The following is a 16,729-nucleotide window of genomic DNA, read 5'->3' on the forward strand; positions in this document are numbered from 1 at the left end:
GATCAAGACCGACGTTGTTGTTTCTTACTCATTCTGCTGCATGTTGGCGCACAGACGTAACCAACAACATCCAGTTTAGGATTTTCAAAATGAAACCTCCACCAGACCTGACAGTGGTTCAAAAGATGACCTTTGACACCTTGCACAAGAGGGCAAGACACAAACGTTATTGCTAAAAAGGCTGACTCTGAGTCAAAGCACATTCATAGAGAAGTGAAGGGAAGGAAATGATGTGGTAGGAAAAAAACTGACAATCAGGATAACATACCCTGGTGGGGATTTTGAAACAAAACCTATTTAAAAATGTGAGGGAGATTTGCAGAGTGGACTGCAGCTGGACTCAGGGCTTTAAAAATCTCCACACACAATAGTGATGGACTCTGACCTGAACCTTCAGAGCCACATAAAGACAGTTACAAAGTCGGCCTTCTATCACCTGAAGAACATTTCCAGGATTAAAGGACTAATGTCTCAGCCAGATCTAGAGAAACTCATCCATGCCTTTATCTTCAGTCGTATTGATTCCTGCAACAGCGTCTTCACAGGTCTGTCCAACAAATCAATCAAACAGCTGCAGCTGATCCAGAATGCTGCTGCTGGAGTTCTGACTAAAACCAGGAAGATAGAGCACATAACACCAGTTTTAAAGTCCCTCCACTGGCTCCCTGTAGCTCAAAGAATAGACTTTAAAATACTGTTGTTAGTTTATAAATCACTGAATGGTTTAGCACCACAATACATTAAAGATTTGCTGCTGTTGTATCAACCTTCTAGATCAGTGTTTCCCAATTCCAGTCCTCAGGGTCCCCCTGCCTGCATGTTTTAGATGTGCCTCTATACCAGAACAGCTGATTCAAATGATTTCATGACATCTTCTGCAGCCACCAAGTACTGCAGGAGCCTTTTAATCACCCAAAGATTCAATCCAGGTGTGTGGCAGAAGAAAACACCTAAAACATGCAGGCAGGGGGGCGTGAGGACTGGAATGAGAAACACTGTTCTAGACCTCTCAGGTTCTGGTTCTGGTTCTGCTCTGGATCCCCAGAACCAGAACCAAATGAGGAGAAGCAGCATTCAGCATCTATGCACCACAAATCTGGAACAAACTTCCAGAAAACTGTAAAACCGCTGAAACACTGACTTCCTTTAAATCTCAACTAAAAACCCATTGATGTGCTTGACCGGCGTATAGGAAAGCATGTACCAGTTCCCACTAATATCCAGCAACTTTGCACAGCCATTGAAGAGGAATGGACCAACATTCCAAAGGCCACAATTGACAATCTGATAAACTCTATGCGAAGAAGATGTGTTGCACTGCATGAGGCAAATGGTGGTCACACCAGCTACTGACTGGTTCTGAGTTCCCAGACCCCCAATAAAGCAAAAAAACAAAACAAAACAAAAAAAAACCTGTGCATTTCAGAGTGGCCTTTTATTGTGGGCAGTATGGGGTACACTGTATACTAATCATGATGTCAGATCAGCATCTTGATGTGGCACATCTGTGAGGTGGGATGGATTATCTCAGCAAAGTAGAAGTGCTCACTATCAAACATTCAGACAGATTTGTGGACAACATTTGAAAGAAATGGTAATATTGTTTATCTGGAATGAATTTTAGATCTTTGAGTCCATCTCATGAAAAATGGGAGCAAAAACAAAAGTGTTGCGTTTATATTTTTGTTGAGTGTATATGTAAGACATGGGTTTCAGCTGGTGTCAAACCACTCTTGAAAATGAGATGATGTCAGAAGCCTCTCAAATGGGCTGAAGAGAAAAAGGACTGGACTGCTGCTGAGTGATCTAAAGTTATGTTCTCTGATGAAGGTAAATTTTACATTTCCTTTGGAAATCAAGGTCTCAGAGTCAGGAGAAAGAGAGAACAGGCACAGAATTGCTTGAGGTCAAATGTAAAGTTTCCACAGTCAGTGTTGGTTTAGGTGCCATGTCATCTTCTGGTGGTGGTCCACTGGGTTTCCTGAGGTCCAACTTCAACACAGTCATCTACCAGGGAGCTTTAGAGCACTTCTTGCTTCCTAATGCGCAACAACTTTATAGAGATGCAGATTTAATTTTCAAACATTACTTAGCACCTGCACACAGTGCCATGGCTACCAGTACCCAGTTTAAGGATCATGCCATCCCTGCTCTTAATTGGCCAACAAACCCCATAGAAAATATATATGCTATTGTGAAGAGAAAGATGCGATGCACCAGACACAACAATTCAGAAGAGCTGAAGGTCACCATCAGAGCAACCTAGACTCTCATAACACTTGAGCAGTGCCACAGACCGATTAGCTCCATGTCACACCACATTGCTGCAGTAATCCAGACAAAAGGAGCCCAAATAAGTATTAAGTGCTGTACATGCTCACACTTTTCATGTTCATATTTTTCAATTGGCCGACATTTCTAAAAATCTGTTTTTTTTGTATTGGTCTGTAGTAAAAATGTTAATTTTCTGAGATACTGAATTTGGAGTTATCATTAGTTGTCAGTTATAATCATCAAAATTAAAAGAAAAAAATATTTGAAATATATCAGTCTGTGTGTAACAAATGAATATACAAGTTTCACTTTTTGAATTGAACTACTGATTTAAATAAACATTTTCATAATATTCTATTTTTTTAACCAGCACCTGTACATCTCAGTAAACTACAATTATCACTGATTGCTTTTAACAATCCTCTTCTCCCAGAATTGACTAAATCTATTTTAAAATGTTCCTAGAGGCGTTAATGTTCTTGGCAGAAAGAGGGGCCCCTAAATCAAGTTCTGCTCAAGGTGTCATACAACCTTGGACCGGCCCTGCACAATGAGCTAAATCTGCTGCACTGCACATCTCTGCTGGATACAAACGGACAAATGTGAAATTTAATTTATGTAGCTTTAGTATCACTTCCATTTTATGTCTGTTGAGTTTTCAATAAGTGCCACAGCATTTTTTGCAATGATTTTCAAACATTATTAGGCCAGAGCAGCGCTTCGCTGTGAAGGCCTATTGTAATCGCAGAATTTCTTATTATTATTTTTCTGCAAAAAGAAGCAGCCTTCTAGAGGCTTTAACATATTCAAAACTCACCAACTTACATGTCTAATCAGAAGAAGTTGTAAACATGAAAATATTATAATAATAGAATGTTGATTTAAGCTGTGTATAATTGACAAGTCAAAATTGTAAGAAGCCTGATTTTGATAAGTTTGGATTGAATGTTACAGATATCAATGATGAATTAATAATGAACAATGATATCAATAATGGAAAGTAATGTGATGTATGAAGTCTTTTACTTAAATGATGTTTTTATTGCAAATGTATAAGATGTATTGATTGGTAAGATGAGGAACAGATGGTGACTCAGATGTGGTGTGAAAAAAGGGAAGTTGTTTTGACAGAGTATAGGTGGCTTTAGGGAGACTCTTTCACAACCGTTTCAATGCTGAAAAAGGAGAATTTTCTAGTAAAGAGGGATGATTTTATTGGTAAATGCAAAATGTCACGTAGACATCACCCAAAACAGTGTGAAGCAGAAGAACATGCTAACACAGGGGGTTGTGTCTTGGGGACAGTCTTCATGTTCACCTTGGTGAAGAAGAGATTGTGAAGACCATCAAGGTTTGGAGAGAAGAATTGCAACCCTGGTGAGGTCAACTTCTGAGGTAAAGGTTGTGGTTTCAGAATTTAGATTTACTCTCAAATCTGCTGCTTCACACTGGGTTTACACTGTTTACCTTTTTTTCTTTTTGTTGGATCAAAGGACCTTCACAGTTTTTGTCAATTAGGTTTTTGGGGCTACATCTGCCCATTGGGGAAAAAATGGGCAGATGTAGGTCAGGATGCCTCCTGGACGCCTCCCTGGTGAGGTGTTCCGGGCACGTCCCACCGGGAGGAGGCCCCGGGGAAGACCTAGGACACGCTGGAGGGACTATGTCTCTCGGCTGGCCTGGGAACGCCTTGGGATTCCCTCAGAGGAGCTGGTGGAAGTGGCTGGGGAGAGGGAAGTCTGGGCCTCCCTTCTGAAGCTGCTACCCCCGCGACCCGACCCCGGATAAGAGGAAGATGATGGATGGATGGATGGATGGATGGAAGTCTGATTCCCATTTCGATTTTTTTACAGTACTTCTCATAAGCTGGTGAATAGTCAAGAATAATTTTGTAAACACAAGAAAGAAGTCCTTTGTAGTTGTACGTTTGGAATCTAACAAAGATGTTTCAACCAGGGTTTCCTCTGGTTCATTTGGAAATATATCTAATGTTTCTAATCCAGTGTCTGATCTGCAAATATTTGAAAGGATTGTGATTATGCAAGTCATAAAATTCCGATAATTGACTGATTATTACAGACTGATCTAATGCCTTTTCTGGTCCAAGTTTATAATCTGCCGTCTGCTATAGGCAGGGGAATGTTGGGGTTATCTTTAAGTGGTGTGTTAACCAACAATCATATGTTTAGGTTTAAGAGAGAATGTAACTGAAGCCAAGCATTGTAGAGAGCTAAAATTAAAGGGTTTGGTGTAATTGTAGAAAGTTGCTTTTTCGAACCCAAGAAGGGGATGATTGACACGGATGACACAGACTTTAATTCTTACTGTTCTATCAAGACCCACCTCACATCATTGCCATTTGAATAAATCCACATCCATAGAATATGAATCTGGCAAGCTATATAATATATTCTGAAATTTGGAAGGTTTAATCCGCTTTTAGCATAGGCAGCCTGTAGAGTAAGAAGCTTAACTCTTGGAACCTTCACCATAAAAATAGAGATATTGCTTTATCCAAATCTTTACAAAATGTCATTGGACCTTTTAAGGGGACACATTGAAATAAGTAAATAAATTTAGGTAATATAGACATTTTAATTGAGTTAACTCTGCCAACCAAAATGGAAATCTATCCATCGTTCCAGCTCTGCTTTAGTTTTATTAATTAATGATGTGTACCGTAATTCTTTTGGTAAATTTGGTCATACAAGGAACTAATTTTGATGCCACAGTATGTAAAACCATCATGGCATCATTTCAAATAGCCAGGCAGTAATTGTGCCTCCTGCTCTGTCATATTGAGTGGAAACACTTCACTCTTGGAATAATTACTTTTGTAGCCCGAAACGGCACTGTATGACCCAAGATGGAAAAGATTTAGACAGCTGAGATGTAAATACTAAAAAATCGTGTGCGCACAGCACAAGTTTAAGTTCTTCTGTTCCCATACCTGTAATAGAAATGTCAAAAGGGAGAACAGTTGGTAATGGCTCTATCACAATGGAAGATAGGCTAGGAGAACTTGGGCAGCCCTGTCTACAGCCTCGAGAGAGCGTGAAGGCATCCTGTATGCCCCCCATCCTGGACCCCTTCTGTCAGAATAGGACCACAGAGGATGCAGTCTTCACAGTTCACTCACAATTAAACAATAAAAATGCTTTCGCTAGGATACTGTTCACAGATTTCAGTTCAGCATTCAACACAGCTATCCCCTCAAAACTCTTCACAAAACTTGTAGACTTAGGAATCAGTCCCCTCATGTGCAACTGGTTACTGGACGTCCTCACTAGTCGACACCAACATGTTCAGCTGGATAAAAACTGCTCATCTACCATCAACATAACCTTCACTGTACCACAAGGCTGTGTGATGAGTCCTTTCCTTTATTCCCTACTGACTGCAAACCTGTCGAAGGTTTCAACACCATCATTAAGTTTGCAGATGACACCACAGTGATTGGTCTCATTAAAAACAATTATGAGACTGCCTACAGGGAGGAGGTGGATGGTCTGGCTGAGTGGTGCTTAACCAACAATCTGCTGCTCAACACTGAAAAGACCATGGAGCTCATTGTAGACTTCAAGAGGACCGCTGACCCACATTCACCCATTTACATCAAGGAAACAGTGGAGTGTGTGAACAGCTTCAAGTTCATGGGTGTCCACATCTTCAAGGATCTCACCTGGACGACCGGCTGCTCCAAGATGGTCAAGAAGGATCGCCAGCACCTCTTCTTTCTGAGGACTCTGAGGAAGAACCAACTATCCTCAGACATCCTGATGAACTTTTACCGCTGCACCATTGAGAACATCCTGTCCAACCGTATCACAGTTTATTACAGTAGCTGCTCTGCCTCGGACCCGAAGGTGCTGCAGAGGTGGTGACAGCCGCCCAGCGCATCATCAGAGCACCACTTTCTGCATTAGAGAACATCTACAGGAAGCGGTGTCTAAAACAAGTTGGGAAAATCATGACAGAGTCCAGTCATCCAGCACACAGACTCTTCACCTTTCTGCCCTCTGGGAGGCGCTACAGGAGCCTACAGACTAAGGCCATCAGGTACCGGAACAGTTTCTTTCCCACAGCTGTCACACTCCTGACCTCTTGACGCCTAAATAATCCGCCAATGACTGCATTCTCATATACACAACAACACATGGACTGATATACCAGTTATTTACCTTCACTTTTAGCTGTTAGTCACTTCTGTATATACTATATAGAAAATCTACTCTGGTTCATAGTCTGTACACTCATAGCCTGTATATACGTATTGCTACAGTTTTAGCATTTTTTTAAAAAGAAAAAATGTCAATGTACATTTGTAATACATTTTTATTTTCTTGTTAAGCACTTCTGGATCGATGCAACCTGCATTTTGTTGCTTCGTACTTTCGATATGTGCAATGACAATAAAGTTGAATTCTATTCTAGTCTATCTTGTTTACCATGCTGCAGAGCCAGAGATCAGAATGTGGTGGATGGGTCGGGGGAATATTGAAGGATTATGCCGGGAGCTTTGGTAAATGCTCCAGGTGTAATCTGGCCCATCATACTGTCTATGCAGGGCTGGACTCACTTTGTTTCTGTGGTCAGGACCAGGTCGTTATGCAGTATGTCTAGCTCTCCTTGAGCTGAGGACAAACTCTCTAATTGTTTATCCTTGTTCAATCAGTAAAAAATATATATATAAAATGATAGACTTGAACTAGTTGGTGCTTCCACCTTGTGTTTAATGTATTACTTGTGGAAAGTCCATTAACAGGACAATGTGACCCCAGTACCTAACATTCACCAGGAACTGCACACGGCAACAAATGACAGAACATAAAGATTAGATACTGAGGGCAAAGGATAGAGCTGACAGGATGCCGAGGAAGATGGTAACACACTGAGGAGGGAAACATTTTCAAGGAAAAGGAACTTTAACTCTTATAAAGATCATACGTTTGGCTCAATCTAATGTGAAGTGAACAGAGTTTAACTTCAGCTTGTGCCACTTATGAAACCATTAAAAATAATGGTTTCATAACCATTATTTATGAAACCATTAAAAATAATGGTTTCATAACCATTATTTATGAAACCATTAAAAATAATGGTTTCATAACCATTATTTATGAAACCATTATTCATAAATAATGGTTTCATAACCATTATGGTTTATGAAAACCATTTATGATTTATGGTTTTCATAACCATTTCATAAATGGTTATTTCATAAATGGTTTATGAAATAACCATTTATGAAATGGTTATTTCATAAATGAGGCATTGCTTTGCTTTTTGAGAATTGCAGCTGGCATATACTCCTTCAGTGATGGAAGTTAATTTATTTACATCAGGTTGATCAGATTTTGCCTGGCTTCCAGTGGAGTCAGTGCTGGCTCAGTGGCAGGATTGTTGGTAGAGGTGATCTTCATGCCTCGGAGGTATTAAAGGGGCCGAAAATGTAAAAAAATTCAAAAGTTCTGAATAAGAGAGTAAGACTGGCGTGCAATGCATATAACGCTGAAAAAACCAGATCACATAATGGATCACACTGTTATGTGATCTGATTGTTAACCTGATCAGCAGCATGCACAAGTGTCCCAGACAAAACTCTGCAGCCCCATAATTGTGAATTTGCCCATAGATTTCTTTATTATAAACAAGAAAAGGTGCATCTAAAGAACGGTATGTGAGGATTTGGGTTTTTCTCTATGTTGTTCTGTGTTTTTCGGTGTATTTGTTTCGAGTTTCCTGTGTCTCTGAGTCTCTGTGTTGTCCTGTCTCCCCTTGATTGTATCCCAGGTGTGTCTCGTTCCTCGATTTGCTTCTGTGTATTCAGTGTCTCTGTGTCTCTGTGTCTCTGTGGAGTCCTTGTCTCAGTTGTCACTCTCGTCTGTGTGCCCAGTCCGTCTCATCCTTTGATTTTACCAATTTTACCGGCGTCAAGCCCTGGCTTCAGCTCGGCTGTGCTACCCGGGATTTTGGATTATATTGGACTGTGTTATTTCTGGATATTCTTCATTAAAACCATCATTACTTGTCTCATTCTGGGTCTGCTGCGTCCTGCCTCACCACCTCACACCACTTCATGACATGGTAATATCTGATAGATAGGGCTGTTTGAGAGAGAGTGTGTGTGTGTGTGTGCGTGTGTGTGTGTGTGTGTGTGTGTGTGTGTGTGTGTGTGTGTGTGAGACAGAGAGACATGTGGTGTGTAAAAAACAGTTTGCCAATATCACTATAGTGTCTTTGTGCAATGACAATAAAATAAGTCTATGTTTGGCCCAAATGATTCAAGAAGTTAAAGCTGGCTCTATGAATGATGCTACCAACATTCAGGGCTGCATGGCTTTAAAATGCCAAAATGATAGTATAAGAAGCAGAACCCAGAGCACTGAAGGACAGCAGCCTGGTGTTTTGTTTGAAAAACCAGGAAGAAGAATGAGATGAGCACAGTCTCACAGAGAAACAAGGTAGATGGGCTCATCTGAGTTACAGATATCGTATTGTTTCCCATTTAGCAGAGTTCCTAACACACAGCCTTACCTCTCTACCTCATCTTTGCTGCTCTGCTTTTCACAAAGCTCCTGGTCCAGGGAGGAGGAAGTACTTCCTTCTCGGCTGACCCCGCTGTTACGTCCTGGGCTGTTGTCCGTGGAGCCTCTCCCTTCCCCTCCAGCAGTAGAGCGGGGATTAATGGCATCTGTGTGCTGCTTCAGGGTCTGAAGCTTGGCTAATGGGATGATGTCACATCCTTGAGGCCTGTGCCACACTGTTCGCTGGGTGGAGGCATTGTAGTAGTAGAAGCGAGAAGTGTTGGGGTCAAACAGTTCCCACCACTGATTTTCACCAGTCCGCTTGATGCAAACTCCCTGCGGGGGGTCCCACACACACTCGCCTGTCAGTAGGTTGGCATACATGCGCTCCCTGGTGCGGGGTTCAATGATCTCCACCCACTCCAACCTGCAGAAGGAGAATTTATGAAGAATTCTTAGCTGACAAAACAAGAGTGTCATCTCCATCTAAAACAGATTTTTGTAGAGGAAACAAGACTTTATCTAATTTTGCTGCCATTTGAACCTTAAATTTGATTTCAGAGCTTTACCAAAAACTTGCTTCCAAATATGAAAACTCTGACATTTTGTACTGAACCTTTTCAACCCTCAAATTTTTCATTTGAGAATGATCAGAAGCAAAACAAAAAACAGAGATGTTTCACATCACATTAAATTTGAGAGCCATGGCTACAACATGGCTCTCAAATTGACATGGTTCCCCTGAACACAACAACATGAAATATTAATAATATCAATCTTCATAAATCTTCTCCATGTCAACCCACTAACTGCAAAGTCATGAAACCACAAGGTAAACAGACAAAATACTCATCAAATAAAAGTTTAGACTTCATAGATTCCAACTACATGTCATTACGCTTTACACCAAAGTTTTAGGCGGACATAACCCAACATAAATCTCTACCACAAACTTGAGTAACAAAATTTCTCTTACTTTTGCATTTTGTTATCAGGAAAATATATTTTTATCTGGTAGACAACCATATTTTCTAAAGTAAACAATAGCCCATAAATAAGCATTCAATCTTCCATTCTCAGACATCAGCAATGCCATTTGTGCTGACTGTGGTTGGCTGATAGTGCAACAGTTGGTGAGTATGGCCTCATTCTATTAGCTCTAATAATTACGGTAAGAAGTAAAAGTAAGTGCAGGTGACACAATGCATGATCTGAAAAAGGAATGTCATGCCTGGTGGCTCCCATTATGGTTGGTAAGAAACTGGAGATGGGTATGCCTAGGTCAACATAGCAGATACTTTTGGTCACTAGTTTTGTTTTTCGGTGCTCTGAAAAAAAAGAAAGAAGCTAAAATTCTTTATTTTAGATTTATTGAACACTAGTAAGGCTGCACAGTGGTGCAGTTGGTAGAGCTGTTGCCTTGCAGCAAGAAGGTCCTGGGTTCGATTCTGCGTGGAGTTCTAATGTTCTCCCTGTGCATATATCGTCACCTTTAAGAATAATTTTCACTCTCAAAATGTTTGAACTTCTCTTTTTTATTTACTTCCGCACAGCTCACAGCTCAACAAATTCTGGTGTACTTCTAAATCTGCTCCTTAGTTGCATCCTTTAGGCCCTGATACTGCCTCTATGGCGTGGGGGTGGTAACACAACTGATATAATTACATAACTAAATCAGAATACCACAACGTCTTTATTATTTATTATTAATTCTGACATTACTGGAATCGTAAAATATAAATTCCCTCACAAAAGAACATACCTTTTCATTTTCTTAAGGACGTAGAGTTAATTAAATGAGATTTAAAAAAAACCTGAAAGTGATTCCAGTTTCACTTGATAGCCAACTTGTTGAAAGTGTGGCAAAGTTTAAATTCTTTGTGTCATTCCTGGACACTCAGTTCAACTTTGCTGAAAACACTGTGTCTTTAAGAACTGTTCTCAGAAACTCTATCTTTTAAGAAGACCCAGTGATCTTGGGGTTACTCAATTGAAGTTGTGTACAGCCTCTAGTTAGGTAGAGGTTGTTGAGTTAAAATGTTAAAACTTAACATTCTAACTTGAGTTTTAACTCAAGTTAGAACTTTTCATCTCCTCAGCTGGTTTGGTCACATGAGCTGCAGAATAACAGACAATCCTTTAAGAAAACTTTCAATGGCAGGTATAACAGCAGGTAAAAAGTGGTGAAACCAAAAACAACTCTGTCTCAACTGTTTGCTAAAATATTTCTTGCCGTCTTTCATTTTCTGTAAGCAGAGAGCAGCCATCCTCTTTATTCATCAGTTTAAACCTCTGAGCTCATGAAGGTGTTACTCTGTCCTCTGGTAACTAACAACATCTATTAGAAGTCATTTAATGATGCAATTATTATTCTTAACCAAACTAAATGATAACATTTATCTATAAATTGCTAAGTGTTTTGCTCAATTCACAAATTGTTGATAATGTGATTCTATGAATATAATTCATCATTTTAGAGCAAAATTTCCAAGTTGATAGACTAAATAGTATCATCTTATTTTTTTCCCATATATAAGACTCTACCAACAAAAAGTCTCTCAGAATATACATGGCACTGTAAAAACAAAAGTGGAAATGTTTGCTTGCATCTGTTTAACAACCCTGGTTGTAACAAAATGGGTTGTTATTCTTCTGTACAAATTCATTTGTTATTGACTTTTGATCAATTAAATTTATTAAGTATACATTATAAATGGTATTTTTATTATAGTTGATTATGCTGGTTTTCATGTCTCCTTATTTTTTTTGTGCCTCCTATAATTGATGGAGATATATAGATATTGTAGCGGTTAGAGGGTGCTGTTATGTTGTTATGTGTTTTCCCATGAAGCTTAGCGGCAGAGAAGAGAGCGAACCGTGAGCGAAAAGGCTATCTGTCCGAATGAAAAGACCTGTGTGTTCCGCCATTAAAGTTTCTGAATGTTCTGGCTATCTGAGCCTGTGTGTGTTTTCATTGAGCCCTTAACAGAGGTTACATTGGTGTCAGAAGTGGGATAGCTGAAAATGACATCGTTACAGAACATTGAACGGCTGCTAGCCAAACTAGAAGAAGAACTCGCTTTCACAGAGGAGCAGCCTGGCTCGGAAAGATGGACAAGAAGAAGCAAATTGCCTTTGTTAAGGCAGGCGGCGGAGCAAAGCGCGGGGAACACTCGAGCCAGCAGCAGCCGACCGGATGGAGCAAGCGCTGTCCGTGGGCGGCCTTTGTCGAGGCTGGTTGGTGCCCCCGTCCCTGCTTCCACGCCTACCATCGGAAGGCAAGAGTCGGAGGAGAGGATTGCTTGGGAGGAGGTTCCCCGACGGCGTCACCTTCCAACTCTACCCAAGCTCCCGCGTTATAATGGGGAGACAGCACTGGATGGCTACCTTGTCCAGGTGGAGATGGCTGCCGAACTGGGTGGCTGGTCCCCAGAGGAGACAGCGCTTCAAGTCGCCTTGAGCTTAGAGGGGGGTGCCCTACAAGTACTGTCCGACCTACGTCCAGAAGAACGCCGCAGTTGGCCGTTGATCGAGGAAGCTCTTCGGAGGCGTTTTGGCAGGAGGATTTACGCCGAGCATGCAAGGGAACAGCTGATTAATCGCCGGCGCCTGGATAGTGAGTCCCTAGGCTCTTATGCAGCTGACATCCTGCAACAAACTCGACAAGGTTACCCTGATCTGGAGAAAGCGATACAGGAGAAACTTGCTCTCCAAGCCTTCATTAGGGGACTTCGGCCAGCCAGACTCCGTGAACATATCTGTGTCCACTCCCATAACAGCTGGGCAGCGGTGCTGGAGGAGGCAGAGAGGGTAGAGCCTATTCTAAGCGTCAAGAATACTGCTCCAAGGGTGAGGCTGTATGCAAACCAAGCTTGTACTGAGAGCGATGATGAGGATAACCTGAGACAAGCAACAGCTGTCCAACCGCGAGCACCACCTTCGGCGACGAAGAAGACCAGAGTGCTACCGTTGTGGAGAGCTGGGGCATCTGGCTCGTGATTGTCCAGCACCAGCTCCACGTAAAGGAGACTTACAGCCTCCTTTAAACTGATTGGGGGTGGTACTGGAGGGGGCCTGCCACCACCAAAATACACCCCTACAACTGAAAATGCAATGCGGTTGGGGCGACTAGGCAGCCCACATGGACTATATGTGAACATTATGCTAAATGGTGTTGCCCTCTGTGCTCTGATAGACACTGGCTCCACAGCCTCCTTGGTTCGACCGGGCATACTGCCTGGGACAGAGGCACCAAGTCCTAGAGGATGGTCCCTAACTAAGAAATACATCACCACGGCCACTGGGGAGCGCTCAAGGATGAAAGGCTGGCGGGTCCTTGATGTGGAGGTGGAGGGTCGGAAAAGTCAACATGTTTTGGCTGGCGAAAATCCAGGACCCCTGTATTATTGGATTGGACTTGCTGGCGGCGTGGGGGGGCATAATAGATGTTACTTCAGCCACGCTCCGATTGGGCCGCAAAGCCGCTCAACTTCACCCAATGTCAAGAGAAGGTGCAACAGGTTAATGCACCAACACTAGCAGAAGACGAACAGGGCTCCACAAAGACCACTGGATGACTTGGTGGGGACGGAGGAGGCACATGCAGAACTGCCATCAGAGGAGACAAGGCAGGCTGTACGGGAGCTGTGCCATGGGTTGTGGAGGACTGGATCAGGAGCAGAGTGAACGGTTACAGGACCTGCTGGAGGCCTACATTGACATTTTTGCTGCTAAGGATGAGGAGTGTACTCGCACTAATCTGGTACAGCACGACATCGACACTGGAGAAACGAGACCCATCCGTCTACGGCCCCACCGTCTGCCTTTTTCAAGGCGGGCTGTGGCAGAGAAGAAGATCGAAGAGATGCTAAAGGCTGATGTCATAGAGCCCTCCAATAGTCCCTGGGCCGCACCGGTAGTGCTGGTGGGAAAGAAAGACAAAGACTGGCGGTTCTGTGTTGACTACCGACGACTGAATGAAAACACCCGCAAGGACTCCTACCCTCTCCCACGCATTGACGATACGCTGGACTACATTGCTGGGTCCAGTTGGTTCAGTTCCCTCGACCTTCGCAGCGGTTATTGGCAAGTGGAACTGTCTCCAGAAGCTCGCCCAAAGACAGCATTCACCATTGGGCAGGGACTGTGGCAATTTAAGGTGATGCCTTTTGGTCTCTGCAATGCCCCAGCTACCTTTGAACGCCTCATGGAAAGGGTGTTGGCCCATATTCCACGAAGCCGCTGTGCGGTCTACCTGGATGACCTTCTGGTGCACGCAGACAGTTTTGAGGCTGCCCTGGCCAACCTTCAGGAAGTGTTTGATGCCATTCGCCAGGCTAACCTGCGACTTCACCCACGGAAGTGTCACCTGCTCCGGAGAGAGACCACTTTTCTGGGCCACATCATCAGTGCAGCCGGAGTATACAGACCCAGACAAGGTCAGTGCAGTGAGAAATTGGCCAGAGCCTCAGGACATTAAGGAGCTGCGTAGCTTCTTGGGGCTAGCCTCCTATTACCGGAGATTTGTAAAGGACTTTGCCACTCTCGCCAGCCCCCTGCATCGGCTGACCCAAAAGGGACAAACTTTCCACTGGGATGAAGACTGTGCTGCTGCCTTCTCTGCACTCAGGTTGGCACTGGTGGGGGCCCCAGTACTGCAGTATCCTGACCCAAACCAACCCTTCATTCTGGATACTGATGCCAGTGATGGAGGCATTGGGGCGGTGCTCTCGCAAGGGGGAGAGACAGGAGAACGGGTTGTTGCTTATTACAGCCGCACCCTCAGCCGGGCAGAAAGGAACTATTGTGTCACCCGGCGGGAGTTGCTGGCTGTTGTCCAGGGGGTTCGACACTTCCGCCACTACCTTTATGGGAGGAAGTTTCTTCTTCGCACTGACCATGCATCCCTGACCTGGTTGCTGAATTTCAAAGAGCCGGAGGGGCAACTAGCACGGTGGTTAGAGGCACTGCAGGATTACAACTTCCAAATCGTTCACCGGGCTGGTCGGCTTCATAGCAATGCTGATGCCCTGTCCCGCCGGCCGTGTGCAATAGGAATTGGCTGTAAGCAGTGTCAACGGGTGGAAGGACGTGGGTCAATGGGCCCCCAGACCGTGGCTCTACAAGTCATCAGAAAAAACCCACAACATCCTAGGTGTCTCAGGGTGACCGAAGGGTCTGTGGATGGTGTGGAAGTTATGGAAGCCGAACAACTGCAGGAGGAACAAGATCGGGACCCTGTTCTCGCTCGGATCAAGCAGTGGGTGGAGGCTGGCCAGCGGCCCACCTGGGACGTGATAGCAGCTCTAGATCCAGAGACTAAGGCACTGTACTCCCAGTGGTCCACCATTTGCTGCCACGGTGGGCTCCTTTATCGACAGTGGCAAGCTCCAGCAGCACAGCGTGACGTTCTTCAGTTGCTGGTGCCCAAACAGTTGCGGGCCAAGGTGCTCCAGATGGTCCATGGCTCTGTGGGGGCAGGTCACTTTGGAGTCGCTAAGACACTGCAACGCCTCCGGTCGAGATTCCATTGGCCCGGCTGCCGCCAAGATGTGGAGCTCCATGTCCATTGTTGTGATGCTTGCACAGCAAAGAAAGGGCCAACCCAGCGCTCACATGCCCCCTTGCAGCAGTACCAGGTGGGTGCTCCAATGGAACGAGTGGGTGTGGATGTACTAGGCCCATTTCCTATGACGGAAAGAGGGAACCGCTACATCCTAGTTGCCATGGACTATTTCACTAAGTGGCCGGAGGCATATGCCATCCCCGACCAGAGCGCTGCCACCACGGCTGAAAGATTGGTGAGCGAGATGTTCTGTCGGTTCGGTGCCCCCGAGGAGCTGCACAGTGATCAGGGCCGGAACTTTGAGGCGGAGGTGTTTGGTGAGGTCTGCCGGAGGCTTGGCATCAAGAAGACACGAACCACGCCACTTCACCCTCAAAGCGATGGGCTGGTTGAGCGGTTCAACCGGACCTTGTCCACCCAGCTGGCTATTCTGGTGGATAAACGGCAACATGACTGGGATCTACACCTGCCTGTCATCTTGTGGGCTTACCGGACAGCGGTCCAGGAGTCCACTCACTGCACCCCTGCCTTGCTGATGTTTGGCCATGAACTACGCACCCCAGTGGACTTGGTGTTTGGACCACCCCCCGGAACGGAGCAACCTGTTGGGCCAGGGCTGAGCTACATCTGTGATTTAAAGCAGCGTCTGCGGGTTGCTCATGAACTGGCTCGGGAGTGCCTAACTGCAGCCGGACTCAAGCAGAAGCGGGCCTATGATTCGCGCTGTCAGGGGAGGAACTTCGAGCCTGGGGACAAGGTTTGGGTGTTTTGCCCTGAACGGAAAAAAGGACTGTCCCCAAAGCTCACCAGTCAGTGGGCTGGGCCATCTGTGGTGATTCACAGACTTTCTGATGTGGTGTACCGGGTGCGGCTGCGCAAGAGGGGCCGGCTGGTGGTTCTTCACCGGGACCGCTTGGCCCCATATCAGCCAGGCAAGCCTGCGGTGGGCGAGCTGGAGACGGACCCTCTGCCAGTGGTTTCTCCTACGCCTCAAGTTGTCGTGGGTGAGTCCCGGCGCGCTAACCCCAGACAACGGCGCCTTCCTGCACGGTTTAGAGACTTTGTAGTTAATCCGTAATGGATTAAGAGTTCTGTTGTTGTTCAATGTTGTGGTTCATTTCACTTAGGCATTCCTGGTTGCTGGGGACAGCTAACCGTCTGAGGGAGGGCAATGTAGCGGTTAGAGGGTGCTGTTATGTTGTTATGTGTTTTCCCATGAGGCTTAGCGGCAGAGAAGAGAGCGAACCGTGAGCGAAAAGGCTATCTGTCCGAATGAAAAGACCTGTGTGTTCCGCCATTAAAGTTTCTGAATGTTCTGGCTATCTGAGCCTGTGTGTGTTTTCATTGAGCCCTCAACAGAGGT

General features: G+C 44.5%; 1 protein-coding gene across 4 annotated transcripts in view; it reads right to left on the minus strand.

Moving 5' to 3' along the window:
• The window catches only part of arhgap39 (Rho GTPase activating protein 39), a 76,409-nt gene that overhangs the window by 33,178 nt on the left and 26,502 nt on the right, over positions 1–16,729 (minus strand). For 3 of the 4 annotated variants that reach the window (XM_044128945.1, XM_044128943.1, XM_044128944.1), the window contains one exon: positions 8,812–9,228. In XM_044128945.1, coding sequence (XP_043984880.1) covers positions 8,812–9,185 — 374 coding nt within the window. In that variant the 5' untranslated portion in view covers positions 9,186–9,228. Of the gene's footprint in view, positions 1–8,811; positions 9,229–16,729 lie in introns of those variants that run through there. The other variant, XM_044128946.1, reaches the window with a different exon arrangement.

Source organism: Gambusia affinis, linkage group LG10, assembly GCF_019740435.1.
Source record: "Gambusia affinis linkage group LG10, SWU_Gaff_1.0, whole genome shotgun sequence".
Classification (NCBI taxonomy): Eukaryota; Metazoa; Chordata; class Actinopteri; order Cyprinodontiformes; family Poeciliidae; genus Gambusia; species Gambusia affinis.